The sequence below is a fragment of the Periplaneta americana genome, chromosome 16, assembly GCF_040183065.1.
Source record: "Periplaneta americana isolate PAMFEO1 chromosome 16, P.americana_PAMFEO1_priV1, whole genome shotgun sequence".
NCBI classification, from domain to species: Eukaryota; Metazoa; Arthropoda; class Insecta; order Blattodea; family Blattidae; genus Periplaneta; species Periplaneta americana.
This window is the reverse complement of record NC_091132.1, coordinates 33,969,089-33,985,295: the sequence shown is the minus strand read 5'-3', so window position 1 is coordinate 33,985,295 and position 16,207 is coordinate 33,969,089. Positions and strand designations below refer to the sequence as shown.

Below are 16,207 nucleotides of genomic sequence, written 5' to 3'. Positions count from 1 at the left end.
GAGGCTGGAAACTGATTAAACAGTTTCACAGCCTGAAAAAAACTATAGAATTTCAATGGATTCCAACACACTGTGATGTTTTTGGCAATGAGACTGCTGCCAATTACTCAAAAAAGGATCCTTAATGACGTAAAATTGGTTTCGCAATACATATAACCTCTCAGCTATAGGAAAACAATAGGAAGATATCCTGAACAATTCATCAAGTATTCCAGACGGACCCGAAGAACAGCAGTAACATAATTTATACTAACTTAACACGCCTGCTTTGCTAACACCTTAACAAAATAGGAATTCTCAAATCACCAAACTGTGTTCTATGAAAACTTAAAAAAAATATGGATCTATATTGGTGGATGGAGGTCACTTGCTGGATTGTGAGGCTCTAATGACATGAGTTTATGCAATGCAACTGGTTGCAAGATGCCAAATACCTGAGCACTGGATACCAACCAATCAGATATGATTATGGACAGCAGAAACATTTCAATAATTATCTGACTTTCTGGAAAGGCATTCTTATTACCAACAACACAGCACATGCAGTCTTTAGGAAAATTACGGTTTCTATAAAAACATTTATACAAAAGATATTTGGCTGGAGTGCTAAGAGGCGAAATTCACTCAAAAAAAAAAAAAACTCTCATATTATCTACAAAAATAAACTCACATCAACTACAGAGGCTTAGCACCATCAAAGAGAATTACTCTGCAAAAATTAGAATTCTAATACACATGAATAAGACAAAGTTTCTCTTATAAATGGATGACCCTGTTGCCGTAAGAATGGAGTTTTAGGGCTCTCCATCATATTGGAATTTCTGGAAATTTAACTGTTCCATATTTTAGGTGGTTTAGACTCGAGTATTATGTAAAATAAGTGTTTGATACAACTTGGTTTCCAAATTCCAATGGAGAAAACAATGTTTTTTCTTTCATGCAGGATCTGCAAGAATAAGTTTTATTCAAGAAAGACAATGACTTCAGTTTACGTCTACAAGTCAAAGATTCAGATTACCACCATGCAATGAACACAGTTTAAAAAATTGAACTTTAGCTAGTTTCAAAACATACTTACAAAGAGATATACTATTAGGAATAATGCCATTCACCATATGGGGAGATAAGTAAGATTCCTACAACAAATTCTATTTCAGGAAAAAAAATTTGCACTGCTGAAAGGGAATAAAATACATTTTGAAGCCTATGAAACAAGAACTCAATTTTTAGACTCGTGTAAGTCTTATTCCAATCAGGTAAAAGTCAGAACAAAGCAGAATGTTCTACAAAGAGAACACCATATTATCCATTTATTGCCAATAGTTTGTTTTATTTATGTATAATTATAGCATTTTTGGTTAAGATACCTATATTTTTAATTCATTTGAGCACTGTCAGTCTGTGTAAACCAATAAAGTGATATTGTAAAACAGATTAATTAAACAGACACTGTTGAAAAAAACAGCATTTAGGCTTTCTGATGTTGAATGTTAGAAAAACAAATACCAAGAGAAGAAAAGAGGATGAAGAAGAAACATACTTCATTGGCAAGGATCGAGTGAGACACATTTAACGATTCAGTTCTATAATGGATCTGTTTGCTATGCTGGCAGAAATATACACTTTTGTTTTACTAATGAAAAGTAATCTTAGTTCTGAAAAGGATGATAAGGTATAATGAAACAATTTATATGTTTTTATGAATAAGAATATTTCAGTTTTATTCAATATATAGAACAAAATCTAAAGAAATAAATTCACAATTTGCAAGCAGAAACTAAATAATGGAGACCAGAGGAGCAAATAGTGATCATAATTTCCATGTAAACGATGGAAATAGAATGTCAAAATTCTTGCAAATGCATTTAATGACAGAATGATATATCACTCTAAAATAATGACAGGAGGATTATATTCGTAGTAATGTAGTACTGAATGAAATACAAAAGTAAGAACCTTGTATGTCTCAGAAATGTTGGCAAACTACAATAAATTACCCTGCTAATGCCAGGTTCATTATTTAGTTTTTAAAAAAACTAATTACCTGTAAAGGAAGTAATATTTCTGTTCTACTTCAATTCATGAAGGATTTTGTATCTCACAACAAAGGACAAAAATTAAGTAAATAATTTGTATATACAGTAGTACATATAATTACATTACTTATAGAGTAGAAAATACAATATACAATGGAATGTATTTCTATTAGTCCTCTCCAGCTGGAATAGCGTCCTCCAATCTCTTGATAAACTTTATGCGCAGTTCTGTTACATTGTCCCCCTTCAGTTGATCTTGCACAAACCATGATGTTACTTCCATCTGAACCTGCAAATATAAACCATATCAGTACCATATGGATGGTGCTGTCTGTGGTCTAGCAATCAAATTTCAAGTACTGTAATAGTGAGATCTGAATATTTAGACTACACTATAGCATTCATGTGAACATACTGTATATTTTTACTACCGGTACCTAATTATACGAAATATGAAGAAATTACTGTGATACTGCAAAAAAAAAAAAAAAAAAACGATATTTTCACATAAGTTAAACACGCGTTTCCAGCATATGTTAGATACGAGTGAATTTTGGTTTCCTACCTCCATGTCTGTACAGCAATTACTTTCACATTCAGTATCTACAGATTGAGTCAGCCAGGGCTAGACTGGTGTCAGCGCAAATTCGTATGCGTAGCAATTACCGCATTATCACAGTGATCAGATCTCTTGCTCGCGTACATTTCGTGTTTCGTTACGTAAACACGTTCACACAGTGAGGGTGCAGCTGTATACCGTACATTTAGAGTGCAGTAGTGTGTCCATTATGAAATATAGACTTCAACAAAGAGTGTTTATTTACGATAACTTTGTGAAATACGAATCATGGAGAAAAGTTGTAACAAACTTCCGTCAGTCATTCCCTGATTCACCAGAGCCTGCTAAAGTAATGATTTACAATTTAGTGAAGAAATTTCGTACAACTGAATCAGTATTGGATAAGAAACGAATATGTGTGGAGCATGTTCTCACTGAGAAGATGTTAGATGAAACCAGACACAGACATCATCCTGCTGTGTAGCTCAGCAGTAGGAGTGTCACAGTCTTCAGTGATAAGAAATACGAAATAATTAAAATTAAAACCTTACAAAATTCGTGTAGTTCATAGGTTAACGGAACCTAATTATCAGAGCAGACTTAGGTTTTTGCATGTGGTTCCAACAGTCAGTGTATAATGTTATGTTTTATTTAACGACGCTCGCAACTGCAGAGGTTATATCAGCATCGCCGGATGTGCCGGAATTTTGTCCCGCAGGAGTTCTTTTACATGCCAGTAAATCTACTGACATGAGCCTGTCGCATTTAAGCACACTTAAATGCCATCGACCTGGCCCGGGATCGAACCCGCAACCTTGGGCATAGAAGGCCAGCGCTATACCAACTCGCCAACCACAGTCAGTGTATGATGGACTACTTGACACCACCTTAATTTTTTATAGTGACGAAACATGGTTCCACCTCAGTGGTTAAAAGCAAAGTTTACGCGAATAACCCACATTCACTTGAGTAACTCAAAACATCCAGCATGAAATTCGAGACATTTCGGAGAATGAACTGCGGCGAGTTGCTGGACATATCTTCAGGAGATGTGCAGCTTGCCAGATATCACAAGGACGTCATTTCGAACATGAATTGTGAATTCGGTAAGTACACCATTACACAGTACTAACAGCAAAAGTGCGGAACAAATCCTCCGCATTTGGTAGCATTATATATGAATCAGCCAAGTGAGTGTGGTTAGGAGTCTAGCCCTGGCTGGTTCACCCTGTACTTGTCAATACAAGATGATGATACAAGGGAAAGAACAATAAAAAAGGTACACGAGCACACCATCCTTGTAAGAAGATTTGGGGCTGCAACCTAGAAACTATCAGCTGCAGACCAATAGGTCACTTTCTCATTCCATGTGTTGCAGTTCCACTGAAGGAACACAGAACAATTTCTGAAGGAGAAAAACCAAAAGATGGGCGTAACCTATTACTACATTAAGGGGATGCGCTACTGAAAAATGACCGTTTTTGAAGAAATGTCATGTTTTTTTTTTTTTTTATTTTACTCTTCATATGCTAAATTCCAATGCTCCATTACCACAACCTGTGTTTCAGCTATAATATGCACTATAAAAAACATAGAAAACTCTTGTTTTAGATTCCAAAAAACGGTTTCCAAAATAAACGTGTTATTTTCAAATTTTATTTTTAGAAGAGTTATTTCTTGACTTAGATCATTGAAATTTTCTTGATTAATTCATAATCATGATCATAATATGCTGTTAAAATTTCAATACATTATCTCTTAAAATGTAGAAATTAGAAAATTCAGTAGCGCATCCCCTTAAAGGAGGAAAGGAGGTGAAATCAATTCATCTAATTATTAATGATGCACATGAACTATAATCACTTTTACTTAAAAATTACTGATCTTTATTACAAAGCTACAAACTGTCATATTTATTGCAACAGGGAATACAAACACAGCATGCTGAAAGAAATAAGTGTGGTTCTATTGCCAAGGAAATAGAGTCAGTAAAGTGTATCACACACATATAGATTCTTACAGTCGATTAATGTGACACGAAAACAAGCAAATATTAATTCTATTTCAAGAAATAATTTAATGCTGATACCATTTCACATGCTCCTCTTATGACTCCTGTCAAGACGTTTGCATACTTCAAGTTCAGACAGTGGTCAGGAAGCTCCACAAATTCTGTGAGAGGGTTGCTTTCAAACTGCAGGGAAAACTCATCACCTGCTGGGCTCCAGTTTGTAATTGAAGGAGTGACACCAAGAAATAATCGAAATCCCATCTGGAAACACAACAAATATGTACAATTATTTTGACATTACCAATAGTTGATAAAATGATTAAATCTGGTCAGGTTAGAATCCCTGTCACTTCTAAAATGTTGAGTTCCACATTTGAGAATTTAGGTACAAATGAATTATGTAAAAGATTACCAATAATAATTCAAGTTCCTATACAAGGTGCATCAAAACATGTGGGAAAACTCTGAGAGAATTGACAGAGGCCTTGAAAACAAGCAAAAAAGTTCATACAAACATATGGTCAATTTCGCTTAGTTTTTAGTCACAATCATTGTGTTGTAATCGGTCCTTTCATTTTACCTGGAACATTGACAGCTGTATCATACTGCGAATTTTTAACAAATGATTAAATGTTTTGTTGGAAGAAGTTCCACTAAACTTAATTCAGTGCATGTTGTTCATACATGATGGGGCCTAATTTTGCTCCTGCTGCTACAGCAATTTTAAATCAGCAAGTGCCTAAGAAATAAATAGGTTGTGAGAGACCGACATCCTAGCCTGCTTGTTCTCCCAATTTCAATTCATTGGATTTCTACTTATGGGGTCATTTAAAGGCCATTGTATATTTCAGACATATTGTATATATTGTATGCAGTTATATTGTCAGACTCCAAAGCAGCTATTCTATCAATCGTCTCTAAACACACACCTTCATCTCAAACAGCAGAAATAACTAAAATGCTCTCTCAATTAATATCACTCAATAAAAGAATTGTATTCCAATGGATACCATCCCACTGTGGGATCCTGGGAAACGAGAATGCGGATGCTTTAGCAAAGAAGGGCAGCACTGCTACTTACAGACCTGTTACTAAATCTACGTATTACTCTGTGAAGGGATTTATTAAATCTACATACTTAGACTTCAACAAACAAAATTTGATAACTCAATCCCAAGGGAAAAAATGGAACTCTCTGAATCAAAATCGACAGTTAATTCCCGATTTACCACGAAAATCGTCTGTAGCTGCATTTAGATTGGCAACAGGCCATGATTGTTTGGCCAAACACCTGCATAGAATTGGAATATATCAGTCCCCTAACTGCCCATTGTGCAACTCAAACCAAGAAATGGATTCGGAACACCTCAAAATCTGTGCTTCAGTGGCTAGTCATGATAATATCTTTGAAAAATATTGGAGTGCAAGAGGTCAAATGACTTTATTGTCAAACGCCTTGCATTAGAAAACAACAACAACAACAACAACATATTTCAGATCTATTCATAACATGGAAATTCTTTGCCAGCGACTTGAAAAATGTCAGCAAATATGGCAGACGCCTGGAATATGAGAGAGAGTAAGACAATCGATGATGTGGCACTCAGAAGTCTGTATTAGAGCTCATGGTGGCCATTTTGAGCACTTTCGGTAGAAGTAGAAATTTCTCATTGATTAAAGTTCTCGTTAACACTTTGTTAAAAACATAAAATTTACTCTGTCACACGTTAAAAGTGTTAAAATTGTTAAAAAGGTATTTACCTTCGACAGACGGCCCGTTTCGACGCTATTTGTCGTCGTCTTCAGTGTCTCTTGAACCACTCAAAAGCCTCGAAACGGGCCGTCTGTCGAAGGTAAATACCTTTTTAACAATTTTAACACTTTTAACGTGTAACAGAGTAAATTTTATGTTTAGAAATTTCTGTATAAGAAAAAAAGTATTGTAAGTTGTAAATTAAACTTTATCATCATAGATATTATGTACACCAAAACAGCGACTGTAACTAAAAAACTAAGCGAAATTTACCACATGTTTTTATATAAACTTTTTTACTTGTTTTTCAGGTCCTCTATAAATTACCCAGAGCTTTCCCACATGTTTTGAACACCCTGTATAATCATTACATTTTTTTTATCAAAATACTTATTTCTCCTTTGATTGATATGAATAATAATTAATATATATAGTCTATTAATGTGGTTATTCTCACCTGAATTTTGTCTGCTGTGTCTCTGAAATCATAACATCGCCCAGAACTGGTTCGTGCTAAGAAGTCTTCAATTAATCTAATGCCGATGTTATAACCCATTCTTTCAAGTTGCTTGTTAACATCATCAACATTTTCGTAATCTTTCAAAAGCTGGGAAACTAGTGCACCATATGTCAGAGTAAATAACTCTGAATTCTGAAACACGATTTGGTGGTTATTTAGTTACAACATTTACTACTTTCCATGTAATTATGTATGACTGGTAGATGCCAAGACTTTTCTAGTTTAAACAAATGATAATTCTATATCAAAAGATGAGTAAGTACCACAGTATCAACATAATCAGCACTGTAGAAAGCTTTCAAACACACAAACAGACGCTGAATGTTACACTCTAGAATTAGTATGAAGATTAAATTAGGTGACTAAAATAATTACTGTATTCTGAAGGGAGAATAGAAACAAAGAGTATATACCATTGAATAATCAAGCTTCATATAATTTGTTTGCAATCTCATAGTTTGGTAACAAAAATGTAGACCTACCTAGCAATTGTCTTTCTTTTTCCCTTTCTCGCCGGTCGAGCTTCCGAACAGGGGCAGCGGCAATTCTCTTAAGGTTAGAGCCCAATTTAGGTGTCTGTGTATTTATCGAAAAAAAAAATGTCATATAAACATGCGTCCTATTCTCAATATTTTCTAGCCCCTAATTTTCGATTAATACACACACACCTAAACTGAGCTCTAACCTTAGAGGAAATACTGCTGCCCCTGTTCGGAAGTGCGCCCTGTGCATGTCATTAAATGCATGAAATAATGGCTGGAGCCATGGCTTAGATGACCAATGGCCAGCCTTTCACTGAGGCAACCGAAATTCAATCCCTGGCTGTCCCAGTGAAATCTGTAAAGATATTCTAGGGCAAATTTTCTGTTTCTCCTGGCAATTCATTCCGACATTGCTCCATCATACATTCACTTCCCCCAGGGATCAGCCTGACCATCTCGCATTAATAGATATTGTTTATTAGCAGTAGGGTAGTCGTGTTAGGGTTATATTATTACATATATGGTGAAACTAGCGCTGAAGTAGTTCCGGTGATTTCGAAAGCGAAAATCGTTGAATTTATATGGGATTTTTAGTGAAACTAGCGCTGAGATACTGTCGCTGATTTCGTTAGTAAAAATCTTGAATTTATAAGGGATTTTTTGTGGAGATGCAGTTGATCGTATATGCAAGGCATAACAAAAGCCCAAACTAACCAAATCCAACCTGTCACAGATTCGTATATGCAACGTGTATAAGCGGAGTAGGCCTACGAAGGCAACTACCTGACGGCTAGTTTTTTGGGGGCAGAAGGTGTCAATATTAGGCTATCCATTGAAATTTCATTCACACTTGAAATGTAAGGTTATACTCAAGTTTTACGTAAAATTCAGACTTACATTTTAGAATCATATTAAAAACAGGCCTAGCCATGTAGGTTATGTACAGTCAATATAATACAGGATCTGATTACCCGTGTTAAATTGCACTAGAAATTATCCACAGTACTATGTAAACTTTTTACTACATGCATCTTTATGAAAGACCATTATTTACGTAACCTACATTCTAGTGACAAGACCATAACGGAGTGTTCTACCATAAATTTACTTTGACATATCATTCATAAGAACTAGTTTTCGACGTTAATAACCTACAAAATAGCAAGAATACTTACAACTTTCTTTGAATCTAATCTCGTGCCTTGTCTTGACATATTTGCTATTTTTTCTTAGTCCCGTTTGTACTGTAGTTCTCTATCTTTCTCCTCGGACTAACAAAACATTACAAAGATCAATATTGTCACTTTTGTTTAGTAATGTGGTAACGGCATCCTTAATAATAATTATTATTATTACAGATATTTACAATAGAAATGTTAATTTCACGAGAACAACACCAACAGTGACAGCCAATCAGCCACTAGTTAATGTTGGTAATATTCGAAGTCGGTCACAAAAACAGATAAAACGCCAGTGTTGCCAAAATAGCTATTGTGATTGAAGTTCAGCGCGAGTTAAACGATTACAAAAGAAAATTTAGCAATTTTAATTTCTTAATATATAACGAAAAATGTTTACTTGATTATTGTATACTCGTCTTTTGTGAGATCTACATTCTTATGACCTATCCAAAACTTTAAGTTTAGGAAGATTTGTATAATAAGCCTCAGTACATAATTAGATTATATACTATACTGTTATTACCCAGAATCCACAACTAGCAAAACCTCTCAGAGCCCCCCTCAAAAGAAACTTTGTGGGCTGCGATGCAAAGACAATTATTTTCAATAAGCGGAAGAAATATATAAAAGTAATTACATTCATTTTCTTTCCTGCATTATAGCTCTACTTATATTAAGAAAGTCAATTTTTTTTTTCTGAATATTTCTTATATTCCCTCATGTAATATCTTCATCTGTTAGACACTACCATAAATGAGATCCACGTCTTGCTATATACCGTATTTTGTAGTATCAATTTACTTAACACACTTTTATTTCTCCCATAAAATGTTGTTTCATCATTTCGTTGTCATCTCAACTTCCAAGACATCTGTAAAATAGTATCACAACTGGCTAAGTGTGCTCCCAGCAAATAGGGATTATAATATATAATTTTATGCTCTAGCTGGTTTGAAAGTCATTGAAATCAGTCATGCTACAGCAAAGGTACTGACGCTAAGTGTCCATACTTATAATTTCCTACATGCTGATGCTCCCCTTTATTAAGAGTAAAAATAAAAAGCATTAGAGGGAAATCAGTTTTCTCATCAGAAATAAATATGGCACACTTTTTACCTCCACATTAAGAAAAATGCTTCATTTAGTTTTTAGTAGATCTCCTGTACTAAAGGAAGATTTATCTTTGGCATGACAGGCTACTGAAGTTAGCTAAAACCAAAATCAACTTAAACGTGACAAAATACACATACCGAAACAAATGTACCATATGAAATAAAACCGAAACATTTCTGATACTTCACATTGCGATGAAGTACCTCAATTCATAGTGAAAAGTATATTACTTGACATAAGAATGTGGCAAAGTAAAAGAAAAAGAGGTGGGCATGGGAAACTCCATTAATATCGCTGGCTTTGTGAACTGAATCCCATATTTTCGAAATACGAAGCGTGTTTGTACCTCTAGTTTTCAAGATACAATATCGGTCTCAGCATTGCTTTCACATTCTGGACTGCCACTTTGTTTCTATTCCTAGTAAAGAGAATGTCAACTCAGCAAATTCGAGTGTAGAATAGTAAATACTTTTTCCATTATAAAATTTATCTCTGACAACTAATTCTCTACTTCAGACATGGACTATGTTACGTGCCTTCCTTCATATGCCTGAAACAAGATATTCAATAACTTAAGTCCAAAGATCTTGAGATTCTTTTAATTCCAATCTACAGTATTTTCTGTTTGTCACTGGTAACATTCACATTTTTACGAATACTCTCTTATTATTTTTTTAATATCCCCTTAGTATTTTTATAAAATATCAATTGACCATAATTAGACTGCTTCTGACTCTGCTGGCCTGGTGTTGTATTTACGTCCATTGTCCAGATATTACATCGACAAAGAGATGATGAAGGTATAACAAGTACAGTTACACAATAGAAACATCTTGATATGTAATGCAATGGCATAGGAATCTCAGCAAGTGATTCTAATGAATGTGTTCAGTTTATGTTCATGATCTGCTTATAACTGCGTCACAAGGGTAACTCGTCTGTCGTACACATTCAAATAATCTGTAGTTATAGTAGTGGAACACAATAAAATACGAATAACGTAACAAATGTAAACACATACAAATAAGATAAACTTAAACATTCTTAAAACTGTTACATGTCTGTCACCACAATTCAATTACAAAACAAAATACTATGCAAGAAATACACTGTTTTTCCTGTCTCTAAAAGACGCAGGTAGAAAACAGGGAAGATTAGAGAATGCTGGGTTTGCAGCGAAAGACTGCACTTGTGCAGAAAATTATGAATGAATGAATTCTGCCTCTCATTTGTAATTCATATGTTTTTTCGATCGGATTGGAACTTTGCATGAATGATGTAAGTATGAATAATATATTCCATGAAAACAATATGCTGTTGTTGTTTCAATGCCTTGCATCTAGCAATGAAGCCATTAGCGTACGTGCTCTCCAATACTTCTGAGCTACAGTGTCTTCTGCAGATAGTGCATTGCAGGTCTTCAAGTGGCTCTCATTCATCTCTTCTTGACTGTTGCACAGGGGACACAATGGTGAAAACAATACTACACTGATGAAAATTATGAAAAATATTAGACTGCTTTCAATGGCATGTTCTTAAGTATCACGTTGTTGAGAGTTTTCATTAATTTACCATAATATAAACTTGCATTAGATACCATTTATAATCAGATCTGTCTTGAAAAATAAATACACAAAGTCAGTATTATATTGGTTGTTTGTACAATAGTCATACATATTATGGACCATGCTAAGGTATTGATTTGTTACAAAAAATGTCATGAAACTTCACATTCTTCAATTCTAGCAGTACAAGAAAAAAAGTACAAAAAATAATACTTTTTTAAGTAACAGTACTTATTGCGTTTCTTGAGAAAATTCTTCTGTTTCTTCATGCAAGGGTTGAGATGTCTGGAAATAAAAAGAAACTGATTTAGTTAAGAAGTTCCTGACAAAAAATACTACTCAAAACAAGATTTCTCAAATCTGACACTCCAGAAATCTTAAAGCAATACCTATTGTAAGTTCACATATCCTGATGCGTAAAACTGTTTATGTTTTACTAACAGTTATGACAGTAAATTCGTAATTAGGCTGTTTTTACTATTGTTGAATTCCTGTTTCTGTTGTCGTGTGTTATAGATGATTGTGTTCATGTAACTGATTTTAAATTTTGATTAATGTTTATGATATTGGTGACACAGGCAATTATGAATCATGATATGTAAATTTCCAATCCGGCATTTGTCTTTGTGACTGAGGGAAACCATGAAAACCCGAGTCTGTCCGCCACAAGGTTTGAGTGAAGACAACAAGCAAATTCTATCATTGTACGACGAATATATGAAAAAGGCGAATGGCCTAAAGATTTTATGGAGACGTATTACTTCCAATCCCAAAAAAAAAAAAAATAATAATAATAATAAATAATGCCAGGAAATGTAACGAGTTCAGGACTATCAGCCTGATATCGGCAAAGATTCTCCTGCGAATACTGAATCGACGTTTATATTCTAAGATGGAAGGACAATTGAAAGGAGAGTGTAACATTTGAAAAGTTTAAATGAATTCCAAGAAATCCAAAACTCCTGATACAATAAATAATTATGCCTATGTCATATATAACTAGGACCTTTCTTTGTAAATCACCCTTACAAAAGGTTTATTTCGGTTAAAAAGGCGAAAAGGAATTAGGAGAACGCAAATGTCTTAGTCTGGCTTAATATGAAGTTCTTAAGTGAGGATGATTAAGAATTTATAGGTAAGCCTACTTCAAGTTGATATAATAAAGTAATGCAATAAAAGTGCACTGCTATTATTTCTAGACAGAAAAATGTTACTTATATAAAGAAATATGTGGGATCTTACAACTCTCTGCAGACTAAACATCTCATCTAGAGCATGAGGCAAAAGAGGTCTTATGCTGTTTATCTCCATATCTGTCAAGTGATCAAGCTTTGCATGTGTGCCGCCAGTCTTAATAAAAGCATCTATTGAAGATCTAAGTTTTGACATTCGTATATCCCAGATATCCTGCAAAATAAAAGAAGCATAAATCTGTGAAACGTTTAAGAAACAATGGCACATACATTCTTATGTATTATATTTTTATGCACTGAAAAAAATACCACCATCATATTAATAATGTCGTGAAATTCGGAGTTACTTGCATAAACTTGTTAGACTCTGTGTACCCCATGAAATTACTCATAAAAATTCCTCCAATCTGAATTTGAAATTATTAATCTGTATCTTGTTATGCACCGAATTCTAATATCAATATTTTTGATTTTTTGCAGCTTTTAAAGTAAACAACCAAGTCACATCATATAATGTAACATAATAACTAGTGAAAGACCTTTAGAATTGTTCGGATTTCATCTGCCTGTGGAATATCTTCTGCTGCAATTCCAAGCAACAAACGGCCTTCCACCATGTAGTGTTCGCTTGGCATTTTGTTGAAGAATCTAAAAAAAGGAAAGTCCTGTAACTAGCAAGAAAACTAGTCAATAACTAAATATTCAATAACTGTCTGAGATCACAGGTGCAATCAGTCAACATTCAGTAGGCTACACTAAATACAATGACTAACAATTGTAGAGTAATGAAATACCAAATCTAGTCCTGTAAGAGGGAAGAAATGCTTACGTATCAGTATTAAGTTCGGTTAAACTAGCGCCGAGTTTGTTCCTCGTACTCCGCTTCTACACCTTCAGTTGGCTCCTCTGTAATACCAACATAACTTTGCCTTGCATATTAAGCATACAAAGGAATAATTTATTACAGTTATGAACACTTTTTAACTGTAATAAATTATTCCTTTGTATGCTTAATATCTCATTTATGAACACTGTTGAAATTGGCCTTACTTGTGTAAATTCAATCTTGCCTTGCATATACGAATTTATGGCAGACTAGGTTAGTTAAACTTTTGTTATGCCTTGCATATCCGCTGGGCAGAGGCTAGTGATTTTTTTCTGATGTCAGTTATAAGGTAGTGTAAAGGCAGATTTTTCCTTCCGAAATCATAGGAACAAACTCAGTGCTAATTTTTCCCCAAATTCTTCGTAAAACAAGGAAATTGGCTAAATCTGAAAGAACAGATCGCCTGTAGAAGTTATCCCCACTCTCGCCGCACGACACCTGCTCTCTGTCTACTGTGTACCCTCCCTTCCAAGCCCACCATAATGAAACGTGCATTCGACACTCACACATAGCTTCTACGATGTTCTTACAGATTTTCCCGAGAAATTATGTACGTGCAGTTTCTCCTACGAATCTAATATGCCTAAATAGGTTATATCTGAATATATTGCTGGAACTTTCATACCTGGATTGTGACTCCTCTTCCTTTGCTTGTAACAACTGTTCTACATTCATCCAATCAGGAGGCAATACGCGACATTTTTGTCTTTGTCGAAGATTCAGTGCCAACCAGATGGGTACTTTTACAGGAAGACCTGCTCGGAAAGGACCTACTTCCCCACAAATTAGAAACACTCTATCGCAACTAAAACTCGGAACAATGTTCACCATTTGATCTTCTGCAAGAAATTCTACTACCGACGGGTCCATGTTTTCACTCTATAATGCGTCACAGTATACTGTCACCCAAAGCAATTTATACAAACAAAAATCTCGACAAAATTTGAAGTGAAACAAAAACACTATCTTAATTTACATACTTTTGAAAAAAATAAAGACGAAATTGCAACCACCGCCAAAGCACTCATATGTTTATCAGTACTAGTATTCCCAACTCAATTACTGAAAACCGGCCATAAAATAGTACAAAAAAATCCTAAATTGATCTGTTTTGCCGCTGTGCTGTTAAAAGTAAACTAGCTAACCACTATCTCAATAATACAAACTTGTTCATTTAATCTTTTAAAGTTTAAAGGTTGAAGACAGATTCTGAACCGGGCTAGAATATAGTTGCGAAAAAAAATACACTAGATCTAGCGGGAACATCGCTCTATTGGCTACACTGACTCGTTTGGTCTTCGACAGTGGTAACAATATCTCTTGAAATAATTATTAAAATTTCCTACATGAAACAGAATTTCTCTTACTACCTTGGAAGACTGGTTGTGGATGAGAGCTTTGCACATATATGCATAAAAATACAGTAGAAATGTTAAGTGTTATGTTTTATTTAACGACGCTCACACCTGCCGAGGTTATATCAGCGTCGCTGGTGTGCCGGAATTTTGTCCCACAGGAGTTCTTCTACATGTCAGCAAATATACTGACATGAGCCTGTCGCATCTAAGCACATTTAAATGCCATCGACCTGGCTCCAGATCGAACCCGTAATCGCGGACATAGAAGGTCAGCGCTATAGCAACTGAGCCAACCAGGCTAACAATGCAGTAGATGTGAGGCGGGGGCGATATGGATTGTGATATCATAACTACGATATTTCAACCAAATTACATAAAAATTTGATACAGGAAATAAGATATCGCATTTCATTTGATTAGGTCTACATTAATAGGAGAATATTACAATATTTATACACAGGTGTCCGATATTATAATTAAAGTTACAGAAATGAACATCGATTGCAATTTAATTATCTGCATATTATCTTCTAGGATGGCTCTCTGGAAAAATTTGACTCCAGCATAGTTGTCATCTTGGAATCGGAAGAATTCCACATCATTTATATGCGAGAACAAATAAATAACTGATTAGCATTGAAATTCCATTTAGTGCACATTGGCATGGGGCACAAAGTCACTTTGTCATAATTTTGGCCTTCATACTTATCTTTGAGGAAAGTAAGGTACCTGTTTTTTTCTTCTTTTCCGTGTATTGAGAAAAACATTCTTCGCTTCCACTACAGATGTGTTTGGCTCTTCCATGTAATCTTCAAATACGTTTGCAGTCAAGTTAACTTTACGAGCCCATTAAATAATATGAAGTATTTTAATAAAAAAAATTGACCTAAAACACGGTAAAATTGTGTAATTTATTGAATATAACAAAAATTCGCGTTAAAATAAACATTCCCTTTAATTCATGATTTAAATACGTCATATAGAGTGTTAGTTGGGAGGCCGGAGGGAAAAAGACCTTTGGGGAGGCCGAGACGTAGGTGGGAAGATAATATTAAAATGGATTTGAGGGAGGTAGGATATGATGGTAGAGACTGGATTAATCTTGCTCAGGATAGGGACCACTGGCCGGCTTATGTGAGGGCGGCAATGAACCTCCGGGTTCCTTAAAAACCAGTAAGTAAAGTAAATACGTCGTATATTGAATTCATTACGCATAGATAATAAAAAGAAAATGCCAATTGCTGCATTATTGCCACTTTTGTTTTCATCGCTAACATTGTAACTGACATTTTGGTCAAAAATGAGATATGTAGCATATAATAATATTTTGTCTTACATTATGCGGCTAATGCAGTAGATAGTTTTCCAACATCTCAACAGATGGCAGAAGTATACAGATTTTGTTCGCGTAGGCTTCCGCTGCTGGTGTACATGGTGTGTGGATAAGCTTCAGGGCTTCTACCGCGTTGTCTTGGTGTAATTGGCTGACGTTTCGACCGCTGTGTTGTGGCCATCTTCAGAGCAGTTGTTGGATAAGGAAATAGTCTGCC

At 34.9% G+C, this 16,207-nt stretch overlaps 2 protein-coding genes across 2 annotated transcripts; both read right to left on the bottom strand.

Moving 5' to 3' along the window:
• Positions 1-1,686: 1,686 nt before the first annotated feature.
• On the bottom strand, positions 1,687-8,788 carry Bet3 (blocked early in transport 3). Its single transcript, XM_069812905.1, has 4 exons — positions 8,537-8,788; positions 6,817-7,011; positions 4,685-4,867; positions 1,687-2,325 (listed from the first exon to the last, which is right to left on the bottom strand). Exons 1-4 carry the CDS (start codon positions 8,573-8,575, stop codon positions 2,206-2,208), a joined length of 537 nt encoding a protein of 178 aa, XP_069669006.1. The 5' UTR covers positions 8,576-8,788; the 3' UTR covers positions 1,687-2,205.
• Positions 8,789-10,603: 1,815 nt separating this feature from the next.
• Psf2 (DNA replication complex GINS protein PSF2-like protein) lies at positions 10,604-14,508 on the bottom strand. The gene is made up of 4 exons (XM_069812890.1): positions 13,925-14,508; positions 12,953-13,061; positions 12,463-12,627; positions 10,604-11,505 (listed from the first exon to the last, which is right to left on the bottom strand). The coding sequence occupies exons 1-4, from the start codon at positions 14,167-14,169 to the stop codon at positions 11,452-11,454; spliced, it is 573 nt and encodes a 190-aa protein (XP_069668991.1). The 5' UTR covers positions 14,170-14,508; the 3' UTR covers positions 10,604-11,451.
• Positions 14,509-16,207: the final 1,699 nt, after the last annotated feature.